The sequence below is a fragment of the Strix aluco genome, chromosome 8 (genome assembly GCF_031877795.1).
Source record: "Strix aluco isolate bStrAlu1 chromosome 8, bStrAlu1.hap1, whole genome shotgun sequence".
In the NCBI taxonomy this organism is placed as follows: Eukaryota; Metazoa; Chordata; class Aves; order Strigiformes; family Strigidae; genus Strix; species Strix aluco.
The window spans coordinates 19865911-19880847 of record NC_133938.1 but is presented as its reverse complement, the minus strand read 5'-3'; the positions used below and the strand labels follow the sequence as shown (position 1 = coordinate 19880847).

The following is a 14937-nucleotide window of genomic DNA, read 5'->3' as shown; positions in this document are numbered from 1 at the left end:
TTCCCTGTTAAGTCTTCTCCTCCTACCTATATTTTCCAGGTATAAAATATTATACAAATCGGCATCAAAATAAAACGAGGAGTCAGGTAACACTGTAAAATGCATCTATGCCCCTTAATTACGTGATAGGTTCTACTATACAGTTCCTTTCCCCCCTTTCCCGCAGAAGAATCATGAGCTAAGTGCGAACACAGCTCCCTCTGGAGCTCGAGTAGTAGACGAAAACACAGCACTCAAATCCTCGCCTCCAAAAGCTCGGTTTAAGTGCTTAGCAAGGCAGCACCGGGAGAAAGAGCTGTATATACACCAGAGGCCAGGGAGCCTGTCGCAAAGGCTGCAGGCTGAGATTCAGAAAACTTTCTGTCACAGACGGTTTCTCTGTTACCTGTGAAAATGGCATCCCTTTCCAATGTAAGCTTGTAGGAAAAGGGTTAGCCGGTCCCTGGTTTATGGGAGAGGTGAGGTATAAATCCCTGAACACTTGAACCTTATTTGCTGTCTGGTATGAGAGACGAGCCTTGACAAGGGTCATGTATGTGTGTGCACCAAGCGAGGGAATAGAAGACATGAATTAGCTGAACAGTTGTGTCAAACGTTTTGTGTGGGGAGGCAAGAATTGACACGTTTAGCCCTTCAGAATGTAGAGGATCTAAGTTCATTGACCCACCATCACCTCCGCGGGACCAGCCGCCCCGCAGAGCAGTCATTGCCGAGCCGGGGTGCGGGTAGTACCCCTCGCCCTTGCCAGCCAGCCAAAGGTTTGCAGTGGATGAAGGTGGTTGTGGAGCCTTGCCCAGTTTCACCAAAGTTCCACGCTACGGCCAGGACGCGAGGGGTGGCACGAGTGTGCGGGGACACGGAGGAGGCGGGGAGCACGGGCGGCGGGCACGGCCGGCTGCGCTTGCACACCCAGGTGGGCCTGCGCCCGGGGACACGGTGCCGGGGCTGGAGCCGCCCCTTCCCTCAGGGCCCCCCTCCTCACAGCAATGACGGTTTCCTCGAAGGTCCCCGGCTCCGCTTGCTCAAGCCGGCAATGCCTAAACGCTTTCGCCAGCCCCGCTCCTGTGACCCCGTTCGGGCGGTCACCCAGCCTCCGCCGCTCCCTCGCCGCCTTAGTCCCCGCCTCTCCACAATATAAGCCAGCGCCTCCCGCCCCGTCGGCAGCTCACCGCGTTCAGCCGCGCCGCGACCACCGCCGGGTCGCTCCCTCGAGGATGCTGCGCGCCGCCGCCGCCGCCGCCGGAGGAGGACGGGCCCTGCTGCTGAGCGCCCTGCTGTGGCGCCTGGGCGCCGCCGGTGGGTCACGGCGGGCGGGCGGGGGTCGCTCGGGGCTCGGTGCCCCTGGCAGAGCCGCGCCGGAGCCCGAGCAGCGCCGTCCCGCCCGGCCGCTGTGGCGGCGGCGGCGCGCGGGGCCGTGGCGGGAGGGCGGCGGCGCGCGCCTGAGGGCAGCGGCGGGCCCGGCTCCGGCCGCGCACTGCTTCAGCACCCGGGCGGCGGAGGGCCGGCCGCCGAGGGCCGGTTTCCGCCGGGGCGGCGGGGGGATCCTTACCGCCCATGGTCGGGTCGGTGCTGGGGGGCAGCGGGGAGTCTCAGGGGCCGGCAGCTGGTGACCTGCAGGAACAAGGAGGGATCCGCAAGACGTCTTTCCCTTGTCCCCAGTCCTGAGCTTGTGGGAGAGGCAGAGAAAAGTGGTGCCTAGGAAATAATCAGGCTATCGCTCAGGGAAACGCTCCGTTTCCAGATGTTACAGAGGTTGTGCGGGGTTTTCCACTCCGGCTTCCTCCCAGGCGGTTCCCCGAGGCAGCGGGAGCGGCGGCAGGGGCGGCGGGCCCGCGGGTTTGTCCCGGATAGCCCCTCTCGGTTGTAAGCGTGGAGGGCAACCACTGGTTTTTAAAGACTTTATCTTCCCAGAATAAATAAATGGGGAAACTGGGAGCTAATGCCTTCTGCGGCAGATACAGCCGGGATGGTTTTGAACTACACTGGATTTGTTTGGTGCTTGGACAGTCTCACGAGTACCTTCAAGTTTTGTAGCTTCTTCAGAGGCCTTGGATGAAAAAAGGAAGCATTAGACAGAACTCCAGACAAGTTACCTCAGCAACCTAGGAGTTATAAGAAGGAAAATAATTTTCTTCTCGTATTTCTCGCTTCTGCCAGGACACATTCCTTTAGTAAGACAAGCATGAGCCCCAAAAGAACATTTCCAAGTAGCAATTAACAGCAGCTGCTTCATTTAACTAAACAGTGACTGCAGGGAACCAGGAATTACGTATAATATGACTGACAGCACTCTTCTCTTTTCTGTATTTAAAGGCAATCCAGAACTACCAACAGCAGTTAATATAACTTGGTCTTCAATCAATTTTAAAACTATACTACAGTGGCAACCCAAACCATCAGGATACTTCTATACAGTAGAAATACACGGGTAAGTAGATAACACCAAGGTCTGTCCATTAACAGCAACTGAAGAAGATGCAAATAGAGTGTATTTCTGAGACTGAATGCAACAGAACAAGAGCCCAAACATGAGGATTTAGGAAAATTGCCAACCCATCTGTTAATACTTCTTTGTATCCGACTAAAAGAATACCTGATTCAGGCTTCTGGTTTTGCCCACTTCAGAAATGGAGAGTTGAGCTTTAGATCAGTATTTCAGTTCTGGGATTTGGCACAGGCCAGTTGCACTGGAGATCTAGGCCAGGATACTTTGAAGGCGTTGACACTCAATGTGACATACCATGTACTAGATAGAACTTCACCTTTTTGTCTTTCAAGGTGTCTGGACTGAGCCTTTTGTCTTTACTCTTGGGAGGTGTCTGATAAATATGAGTCTGCATTTTATTCTAATCGGTGAATCACAGTAAATGAGTAACTTGTCTTGCTGGGTAGTACTAAAAATTACCTTTGTTCGTCTACCTCTGTTGAGACTTCCTCTGTCATCATGTTTTATGTAAGCTATGAAATACCATGGACATAAAAAGTAGCCACCTTATGTGAAGTGTCTAATGCCTCTTTCAATACTGCATAAAAACTTACATGAAGTTCAGTAATAAATCTATGCTGTTCTTAGCTCCCATATTAATTCATAGACCATTATTAAACATGACCCAAAGGGAAACTGCATCATCAACTCTCCTACATATTAGTGAATATATGGTACTGCAGTTTCCTATGTCTGTAAAAGTGGCATAGAAATGAGAGCTCTCTCATGACTAATGGATGAAATACCAGTGCAATGGCCTGATGTGCTCTTTTATTCTTTAAGGGAGTGATTACATTAATAGACTTAAAAGCACACACTTAGCAGAATGAATTTTATGAAATTTATTAATCTGGGATTTCTTTCCAGCCATGTGTTCTCGTAAAAAGTTGAAGTCTGTTTGCCCAAGATTCAGTATAGATTCAGGTATAGTTCTGATATGGAGGCACTTTAAACAAGTTGCTCTTATGGATGAAGTCTGCTTAAATGTTTGCTTTCTCATCTGTGTACATTTACAGAGTACATTTGTTTGATCAGAAAGATCAAATCTCATCTGTCCCTTTTCATGGCATCTCTAGGACACTATCACTAACTGCTCTGTGACATCATAAGAAATCTGGTGAAGTGAGAAGGGTGTGGTGTTCAGGTGACTCTTAAATAAAACTTGCCCTCCTTGGAGGAAAACTCATTTGTTAATTTCCAAACAGTCAGCGCTCTTGCTCTTTCAGCTGAGACCACGCATTTTTTCTTTTCCTTAGTTCACCCACAAAAACAGGGAAAAGAATTGAAGCAGTAATATCTAATCTGTTTTTCCATTCCTTCTTACTAGGAAGTAAAATGGGGAATTAACACTTTTTTCCTGATTTCATTATTATTTCTCAAGTAAATGGACCTGCTTTCTATCATTTAAAAATCAAGAGAAGTGCATGGGTCATGTTTTTTGTCAATAATTTTTCATTGTAATTCTGCAATGAAAATTGCTGCTACTGTCTGGTTCTTAGTGACATTTGCATCTGCGTAGATGCAAACACAAGTGACATACATGAAGAGACATTGTTGTCACATTGAACAATTTATATTGGTGTCAACAGAGCTTCCTAGGACAGCTGATGTTTCTTAAGGCAATAGTTTACAGATGCATCAGGGATAACACTTTCAAAGTGATTTATACATCTTATATTTTTTTAATAAGTCAACTGCAGAAAAATCTAAAATCAAAACTACTTATGGTTTCTATTCAATTCATATAAAAGACTGAATTTTTCAAACATGTATCCAATAACATATCTCTGTAATTAACATGGCTCATATTTGATTTACTTGATTCTACTTTAAATTGTGAAATATAGCTGTACAGGGTAGGCTGTTTTGAGGTTTTTTCCTTCTCCTCTTCAGCCTAGTATACCTGCAAGACTGTTCCACTGGATGAGGGAAGTCTATACAGTTTGAGGGGGGAAAAAATGTTTTTTAACATATCTAACTATGTAGGAGTCTGGTTGGAAAGTGTTGACACTTCTTTCTTGGTCTTTTAAGACAGATATCGGACACCAAAAAAAAATGTATACTGACAACAGAAACAGAATGTGATGTTACTGACGCACTCAGGAATGTAAAAGAGACCTACACAGCACACATACTGTCTGTAACATCCTCGAGGATGGATAACTTCGAAGAACCACCTTTTGCAGCCTCTGAAAAATTTACACCTTATAATCAGAGTAAGTAGGATTGCCAGTTAAGTCTTGTAATAAACTTCCTTTCAGGATTACTTCCATTGACTTAAACAAGGTTTAGATTGGGCCTAAATGTTTTTCCCGTAGATTCATACAGTAGCCATACTGATATCTGAGAAGACGACATTCAGGCATAAAGCTTTCCCTGTTGTAGGGGAGTGTGTAAGATTTTAGTTACCATTTGTTTCTCCCTGCAGTGAGTTGATCATTTTATTAACATTGTGTACTAGATGAAGATATTTGTTAATTATCCAGGATTTCATGGTATAATTTTGGCTCTGTAAACTTACAATAGATTTGAGGAGGGAAGGGAGTAGAGGGAGGAAGAAAAAAAAAGCATGTTGTGTAGAAAAGATGATGCCAATTTTTTAATTCTACAAATGCTTGTTTAGCTGTTCTCGGAAAACCAGAGATACGGAATTACACCCAAAAAGGTTCCAAACTGAATGTTGTGTTCCAAGATCCACTTACACCATATACATTTCCTAATGGAAGTTTTCAAAGCATTCGAGATATTTTCCAACATGACCTGGAATACAAACTCTGTTACTGGAAAGATCAAAGTTCCGGAAAGGTAAGCTCTAACTCTACTTGTTACATATTCTGTAGCCCTATTATAGCTACACAATTTCTGTTTTACCTTAAGAGTGGAAACTTTTGCAGAGAACACTTTCTTGAAATACTTTTTTTCCTTTACAGAAAGATGTAACAACAAAAAGCCATACATTTGAAATAAGCGTTGACAGCACAAAAAACTATTGCTTCTACATACAGGGAATCATTCCCTCCCGCAGAGAAAACCGTAATGGTCAAGAAAGCACGGTGCTTTGTACCAGTGTAGGAAGAAATATCTTAGATGGTAGGTATCTGTTGAAGTTTGTCATACAGTCTTTAGCATTCTAACAAAAAGGTACTTCAATTCTGTGCATATTTTTATAACCTTTTAAATTGTGATGCCTAAGCTATCTGCTGTATAAGTGAGAGGACCTGGCTGAACATAGAAGCTCATGGGAAGAATTCACATTAAATAAGAGACCACCACCTTTAGACAGTTAGGGTTGGCTTTAGCGTTTTGCTAAACCTTTCTGATTAGTTTTAAATTGTCTGAGCTGATGACTGGTCACTGAGGTTGCAGATCTTAGCACCAGCCTTCAGCTTCATTTTTTTGTTTTCTGATTGTTTTCCTCAGATCCTTCCAGTAACAGAATATTTGCACTCTAAATAGAAAAACTCTTCTAAAATTGGCAAATTAACTCTTTCAAATTAACTTTCTTATCTAGATATATATTTTTGTTTATCATAGTAGTTGATTTCTAGTAAATTACTACTTGAATCGAAATCTCTGCTATTGGTGTTTTCTAGCTTCTAACCTGGAATAAATTTCCACTTGGACTTAGTTTCACAGAAATAACACAGGGGTAGAGGGAATGGTTAGACTTATTCTTGTGGTGGTAGTACGGTATTTTAGTGCACTAACTAAACTAGATTAAAACCTAGTGTGAACCAAGTGAAATAAAGCTTTGCCTCAGTCCAACAAACTCACATTAAAATTAATTCAGTTCACACTGAGGTGGTCACTCCACTTCTGTGATACTGTAAAATACAGAAAGCCTTAGAGTTCTTAGAGTTTACAGCACTGTGACATTATGGCTACTGATAACTGAATCTTGGAATTTTTTTTTTCCTCCACTACAGAATATGGAGCAGAGGTCTTTATCATCATAGCAGTGATAGTGATTGCGGTCATCACTCTTGCCATTGTCCTATCAGTGATCCTGTGTAAACGCAAGAAAGCAAAAGCTGCAAGAGAAAAGGAACCACTTAATGGTGTCTAAGAAAATCTGTTGTGGACACTAGTGGAAGTCCCAAAGCAAAAAAAACGAAACTGGAACAAAAAACATAGATTGGGTAATTTGGTGGAGATTTTTAGCTTCTCTGATACAGGAATTTTGAAGCCTGAACTTTATGTGGATTCCAAAATCTGTTAGACAGTCACAGATGAAAAATCCCAATATTAGGAAGCCACTGAGTCACTAATGGCTGAAGGCTGGAAGAGTCTTCTGGTGATCTGTTACAGTATCCTAACCCTGCTCATACACTCTTCCCAAGCTCCTTCTATTGTTCTCTCTGAAACAGGTTTCTGAACTAGATGGACCTTTGACTCGACCAGGTACAAACATTCTGAAAGTATGGCCTTACTGAGCCAGAAGATTTATGGTACTTGTGAGGGTTAAAAAACACTACTTTTTAAAAACATGTGTCCTTTACCTAACTAAAAGGACCATTTTTCTGTTTCTATGAAACAATACCTGTATTTATCTGACTTTCTTTTAACATTATTAACTGGTGAAATGATCTGTTAGTTCAGATGTGACAAAGATGCTACTATTATTTCTGCACTTCTTGGATAAAATTAACTTGGACTACTTATCTTTGGATATAGACAAAGGTAAACAAACTGAAACTACTGTACTGGCAACTTGTAAGGAACACTCTCGAAGTAGGTAGCTGCTATCCATCTGGAAAGCATATCCAGATTACACTACACCTAGAGTTATACAGACAGGGCAATCTGATGGTTCCAAGTAAGTGTTAGAACAAATACTTTGCAGTTTCTGAGTCAGTAGTAACTCACTTCATGCAAGCACTGAGTAGGTAGCAGTATTTACTGCATCTTAAACATTACTTTTAATTAAACAGTTGGTGAAGGAATAGTTTACATGGTATGGAATCAAATCATCTTGGTGATGGGATGTGGAGGTACCTATTTTAATATTTATTTTACAAATGAGAATCTAATTTTTATAGTGGTGATATCTGTATTTATGATGGTAATTTATACTTTTCTAGTGAAATAAAGGTGACTGGGAAAACAATACTTCCTTTTTCTTTTTTAAATGAAGCACAGTATTCATTCCAGTACTAAAGTTAAAAATGCATTTAGGAAATTTATCTTGCAACTGCCAGAAGTCTCACCAGGACCCTGCAAAATAGACTACCAGGACACCTACTACCTGTATGAGAAGCCACCATTCACAAACTGATGAAAGGTTTTGAAGAGTCCCGAGCTGCTTTTCAGCTGTCTGCTGATGGGAGCAGTTATTCAGTGTTTGCGTTCACAGCTGCTCACTCTAAGGGAAAGCATACTAGGCATCTCTTTGGAGGTGTCATGCAGGGACTCACGGTGGTGCCTGTACCGCTCGTGGTGCTCATGTACATTCAAAGGCATTATGGGGCCTGGCCTAGAGGTGAGAAGCGCTGCAATTAATGTTGGTACCTCCTGCTGCTGCTAACAATGGTGTTAAGTGCGCACTCATACACAGAAAATTATGAAGAGAATGGAAAAAAATGCATCTTGTAGTTGGCACTAATTGGCCATATATCTCAAAGCTTTCAAAGATTTCCACTGCATTTATGAGAAGCAATAATATCAGATAAAATGAATGTCACAATCTACCATTTTTTACAGAATTATATTTTATGTTTTTCATCCCTACTGTATTATAGATGACTTATTTGGATTAAGAGTCTTGTGAATGTGTGAGTGTGGTTTATAGGGGTTTTCTGTGTTTTTTAATTCCCTTTTTTACAAGAGGAAGAAAACAAACACCACCCACCACCACCCCCACAAAAAAAACCCCGTTTACTTAATATTGTGCAATAAAGGCTTAATGCATTTTCTGCTGATGTGTAAGCCTTATATGGAGAAGGAATCTTACAACAGCAATCAAAAATATAAGAGCACTTGTAGGAGTAACTTTAAAAACATTCTGAAATTACCATCATTACTTCCCTTCCCCGTGCTGTTCTGCTTCCTCAGCTTCATTCAGTGCCAAGCTTAGAAAATGGAAGAGCTCCTAGGAAAAGGGAAGCCTGTAGGATACAGCATAGCATTTTGTTAAACTAGACCATGCAGTTTACTGTCATAAGCTACATATCATAAATCTTGCTTTGTAACTTAAGAGATTTTTGGCTTGTTCTGAATATTAAGGTTGTTTGTATTTAAAGAGGGAGGAAGACGGAGGGAAAGAGAGGGAGAGGAGGAAAGAACATGCATAAGAACGCAAACAATTGTCTTAAATGGCACAAGAGTGATCCACTACTGCACAAGTTCTGGAAACCTGAAGGGCTTCCGTTCCCTAGCTGCAGTGTGTTATCATCCAACAATGCTGAGTAACCAGAGTCACGGGGCTCACAGATCCTATTTCAGAGAGGTTTTCTGCTGTTTGTGGAGGCAGTTGAGAAAGGGGCTTTTTATTGCAAACTTCCAGAAGTATTATCCCTTGGGCCAGTGTACTGAGCCCAAGCAAAATATTTTATGCAGAGATTTGATTTTCTCATAGTATCAGGGTGAGCAAAAGGAGTTATTGAATAAAGGTATCATCGCTAGGAAGAAAGACTAGATCCTATCTGCAACACACATGTGGCCACTTCAGCACTGTATCCATTTAAGATGGAGCCAGCCTCCCAGGGAATTGATGTGAGAAAGGGAAGGCTTTTCCTACACACCTAAGTTCCCTGGCTTATCTTCAGAGCAGGTTTGTTTAAGCAGGTGTGTTCCTACTGATGCTCCTGATTCCCCTGTTCTGCTTTTCTCCTTGTCATCTGTTGCAGAAAAAGGTATCCAACCATTTCAAGTGGAAAAAAACACTTGCACAGTTCCCTGACACAATACTTGTGTTCTCTCCTCATACAAATGAATGTGTAACATTGCGTACTGTAACAAGCCACTTTCATTTTACAGTACTGCTTTAAAACAACATTATTCTTCATGTAAATGAGTAAAGGCTGATGTTGTTATGCTGTTTCCACTAGCCCTAACAGCATTACAAACAATAAAACTACTGCCATTACTTAAAATGAACAGCTGTATAGGACTTCATAAATGTATATATGATAGATATGGCAGCAAACAGCTTAGCTAATCTACTTGCAGCAGACTCAGCTTTCCACTGTGAGAAGGCTGTTGAGTGGCATGCAATGGTAAGAATGTGATTATAAGCTTAACTTGGATCACTAGTTATGTGGCAACTCAGGACAAAGAGTTTCTGCATTAAGTACGTGAGAATAAACAGCTATAATAGATTGCCTTCTTGGTTCAATTTTGTAATGCTGATTATTTTGCACATTACTAATGATCGCTATACAATTTTGGAACCTTGGAATACTCAGGAATGTGCGGGCTTTTGGCAGTACCAGACCCAAGAATGAATTGGGTAGTCTTCTAATTACACAGTATTTGTCCTCATACAAATAACCACACTTTCTATAGTCTATGTTTGTCACTGAGGGAGAGAGAAGACCTGGTATTCATGTTTGAGAAAGACAGGAAAAACAAAAAAGGACAACCTGCTAGACAGGTCAGAAGCAGGAACTGGCCAGCTGAAAATCTTTCCACAGCCATTAGGTGTGGTGTTATTCACCATGGCATATGCTCTCTCACACAGTACACCCCTTCCTTCCCTTAACAAAGTTACCCAGAAATCTGCCCTTCCCTGGTTTGCTGGTGTGTGTCCTCCAGTGCTCTACAGCAGGACACTTACAAAACCTCAGGGCATGACCAGGACAGATAACGATGCGAATCTCCTCTTCCTTCCGCCTTATGATCAGAAATCTTACCACTAGCGAGATCCTTCTGCTTCTTCTGGCGCAGGCTCTCATGAAGCCCATATAGCCCATTCCAGTATCCCCCATAAGGACCCAGAAGGAATTCCCTGTAATTCCTCAGCCTCCACCTGTAGCTCAATTAGGCAAGTTCATAGATGATTTCTTCCAGTAAAACGTGCTGGTACGTGGGAAGACACAGCCATGTTGATTGTTTCCAGGGCTTTTGCAGCCAAGTCCTATCTCGTATGTCCAATTGCAGGGATTGTGCCCGTTTCTTATCTTGTCAAAAGTTGTGGCCTATTAGTGACATACTTCAGTGATTTGCTCCTGTAAAAAGCTCACAACTTTCCTGATCCTTACTTCCCTTGGCTCGTTTGTTGTTTCCATTCCTCTTCCCTATCACCTACTCATTTGCATTACCTGTTCTTCCCCAGAGATGAACCACTATCTCATTTCTGGAAACAGCTGGTTGGGATCTGATTTAAATGCAAATATAGCACCTGAATAAATACACATCCCTTAATCAACATTCAAGAATATATTAATAGCATGGCAGCATTTTTTTACTCTCTACAGCTTCCCTTGGTCACCATAAATGGATCAGTAACTTCCAGCACATTCACTAACACTGCTCTGAGTCTTTCTCAGTGCACGTAATTACCTTTAAATATTAATGTTTTTAGTGACTCGTTTAAACTAGCAACGAAGTTATTAATCTGAACTCAAAGAATATTCACAGTTCCAGATCTCAGTTATCCTTGCTGATGCATTTTCTCCTATTTTTATTTTCAAGTTTTCTACCTTATTACTTCAGGAGATATTTAAATAGCAAGTGCTCAGACATTGTTATATTCACAAAACTATTTCATCAAAAGAGGTTTAATTAAAAACCATTTTAATCTGAACAGAGAAATGTTTTCCCAATGAGATCACAATAATTTTTTAATTAGTTCTTCAGTAATCATGTAACTCAATTAAAAAGCTAGTGTAATGAAAGAGCTAGAGTGACAAGTGAGATATTAAAACCTACTCCAATAAAAAAGTACTCATTATTCCAGGGAAAAAGGCATTTTGTTTTTCTTAGAGTGCATCCTTGATTAACACAGAACATTTTCCCTCAGCTGCCTTCATACTTTATGATCTGTTCACACCAAATACATATGTTTCTACAGGGATGATAATCTGATTTCCCGTCTTTCCACTTCATTCATAACATCATCATTTGCTCCCCTAAAGCATCAAGGGTGCAACCTTACCATCCTATGTCACCGCTGCAGCTGTCACTATAGTAGTGGAACCACAAGCACCACAGATCTGTTCCTCCTCTGCTCTTCACATTGCTGTCAGAACAGCAGCACAGCATATACAACTTGTACTCTGAGAGCCATCTCTACGGTACTAATTCTGCAAGTGTGTGTCCTGTGTTACGTTTCATGTGCCTACAAAAGGTGACCCCAAGTGGCAAAAAAAGGCATAATTGGTATGTTTACAATCAAAATTTTCCTAAATTGCTACTACACTGATAGATACAGTTTGAATCTAGGTTTCACCAAAATTTGAAGGAAAAGGGCAGGTGAAATTTGTTAGATCTTCTCTTTCCTAATAATGAAGGACAACAGTTTGAACAGCTCAATGAGATCCCATAGGAAGGGTGGGAGCAGCTCTCTCCCTGAACGTCCCTGTCTTCCATTCAGCCCCTGCTTCCCTCTGCCAGGTTCTCCATGGATCTTGGGTTATAAACATACCCTGTTTTGTCCAGTTTTCAAGCACTGCTGGAAACAAGGCCCCAGTTAACAATTGAGCAGGTAGGAACAAGTACTTATTTACCCATTGTTCACACAATGGTGTTAAAGCCTGCACAAAACTATACTCTCGTTTCCTGACAAAGTCCTCCTTTTGTCTCTGAAAACCCAGGAGTAGCTCAGAATTAGATTTTCACATTGAATGTTAAGCTTCTTACTGGACTTCTTTCCTCTGTACGCTTCAAAGAGAAAACAGATTCCTCTTGCTGCTCTTTTAACTCAGAGGAACGGACTGAGAACATCAGAGAAAAGACTGAAGTCTTCTAGGAGCCCTGGAAAATGTATTACTACTGCATGTGTCACAAATTGAGCTGTAGAAGTGCTGTAAGTTATGTCGAAGTACAAGCTATGTTTGGAACTGCGATAACATGCTATCTGTCCAGGGGCAAGGAAAAGAAAGGCACGGGTAGGAACAGCTAGAACGGAGCTGTGTTGGTAACTGGGGCTATTTTGGGCTTTACATGCTTTGAGTTCTACTGAGCTTGTCTTGAAAAAGCAACCCCAAAAAAGTCTTTTGAAGGAATGACATTCCATTCTAGAGGCAGTGACAGGTACAAGAAGTTGAAATAGGTCTCAGCTGAGGGGTTGCTCTTCTGTACCAAGTCTCTCAAGCAGGTCACTACACTATGTAACAGCCTCAGGGACAGTAAAATGTATAGTGTACACAGGAACTACTACTGTCTTATCAGACCCACCTACTCAGGTACCTTCTATCCCAGCAGCATGATACACCCCAGTGCCTTTGAGGAAGTTCACAGAGGTAACACCCTAAGCATGAAGAGATTTTTGGAACATTGAAGCACTAACCTCAAGCAGCCTTTCCAAAATTCTCTACTTAGGGCTATTACAAATACAACTATTCTAATTTTTAAAAAAAAAAAAAAAAAAAAAATCTACTTCAAGCTTTTAAATCATCTAGTTAGCATTTGTGGGTTAAAAAAAGAAAAGAATGTCAGTATGTAGATTTGACCTTGGCCCTTAATTCCCTACTAAGCTCCAAAAAAATATGCTAATGGTTCCTGGCTTTTCAGGGGAGTCCTGTTGCAATATGTAAGATTGCATCTGAGTTTTAAGAAGCGTCCAGCACACATGCCTTTCTTTTTAACCATTTTCCCAAATACATCAGCTTATCTGCCCCTTTATAGGTACTTCACTATTTTTCAGTGTTTTACTGTCACAGTAGCAGCTTCTGACAAAAGCTCTGTTGCTTTTGTACAAATACATTCCTGCAGTAGAAAGCCACAATAAACAAAGGCTAACTTATTTTGGGGAGCACCTTCACACTACTGACTTCGTCATGATTCACAATGATTAAAATTATTCAAATGGGTTTTAGTACCTGCTTGCACTAAACCACTCAGTCTAAGGGAAAGGATAGATTTGGTTACATAGAAGAATGCCTCTTCAATTGCATACGTGGAGTGTCTTTTCCAGAATAGCATTACCCAAACTTTCTATAATCAAGCTTAAAAAATTAGCTTTGACTCGTGCCAAACTCTAAAGTTATTTTAATGCAGAAAACTTGCTTATGCATGTAGGTGGAGTTCCCTATTTCTATCCAAGTAAACCAATCTCAGCAGTCTTAGTTTTGTCTAGACAGCATTGACCTAATTTTTCCAATTCTGTTCTATTTTGGTGCAGCATCATGCATGGATGACACTTGTTTCCCAGAATGAGGGATGGGTGGGGAATAAGGATGTTGGTTTGTGGACAAGCAGGGCAGGGAAGGGGGCTGGGCACTACACACAAGAGGTCCTTTTGCCAGTAAAAGCAATTGTATTGAATCTTTATGGTTCAGACTTGCCAAAGGCCACCAAGAGTGGAGGTTTCTAACCAGTGCAACAGACATTGTGATTGTTAAGCCTGGTTTGAAAAAGATACATTCCGCAGAAGTGAAGTGTCCAAGTTCCCCTTCTCTCCTATTTTAAAATGCCAGTTGGACGATTACTCTTGCACTGTTGCATTCATTGCAGGATTACTGGAAAATGTCTTGAGTTTCCAAAGCCAATCCCCATGGTATTTCACCAGATATTTAGGCATATTATCCTATTTAAACTCTGAATCTGTCCTATTTTTCAAATTACTCCCTTAAGACAGCTTCTGCCTGTGAAGTTCCAGGCTGTCATTTGGCTCTGCTTTTGCATACAAGGAAAGAAAATGATGCAGCCATTCAAAAATGGCTGAGTAACTTGAAGATAACATTTTTCGAGGGTTCTAACGTAAAAGACAAATTGCTTTCATAGTAACCTAGCTTGGTTTTATTTCTGTTTCAAGATGAAACCACTTTCATCTTATGTTTGAATGCACACAACAGGATGGGTTTCATCAGACATTTAAACAAGCATATAGAAACCTGTAATGTGTAAAGCTACTCTAAACTTCCAGGTGAAGTTTAAGGCATTAATAAAAATCTGACTGTATCCAGAGCACTAGCAAGAGCCTGGAACCACAACATATGAAAGGAAAACCCAACCAACCAACCTCCTCCCAAAACAGCAGCACATCACTGATACATAAAACCAAGGAACCTTTCCATGCTCATGAAAGGGACTGGCACAAGCCAACTGGTATCTACACCTAATAGAGCAGCAAATACATTATACATAGAAATAAGTGTTTTTAACAGCAGCTTTATAAGCAGAAATTTGGACTTGCATACTGTTGATTTTCTTCTCAACAGATAAAAGTTGCAGTTTATTTTTTGTATAAAACCAAGGTAATCTTTTCGCCCTACTATTTTTCACAGTTGGGATTTCAGGTGATCGTTATCATGGACATCTCATAGTATCTATGACAATTTATATATAAGCTT

The 14937-nt window shown here is 41.4% G+C and overlaps 1 protein-coding gene across 1 annotated transcript; it reads left to right on the top strand.

The window, feature by feature from the left end:
- Window positions 1–1155: 1155 nt before the first annotated feature.
- F3 (coagulation factor III, tissue factor) lies at window positions 1156–7592 on the top strand. Its single transcript, XM_074832541.1, has 6 exons — window positions 1156–1296; window positions 2314–2428; window positions 4517–4701; window positions 5109–5290; window positions 5416–5575; window positions 6412–7592. The coding sequence occupies exons 1-6, from the start codon at window positions 1215–1217 to the stop codon at window positions 6549–6551; spliced, it is 864 nt and encodes a 287-aa protein (XP_074688642.1). The 5' UTR covers window positions 1156–1214; the 3' UTR covers window positions 6552–7592.
- Window positions 7593–14937: the final 7345 nt, after the last annotated feature.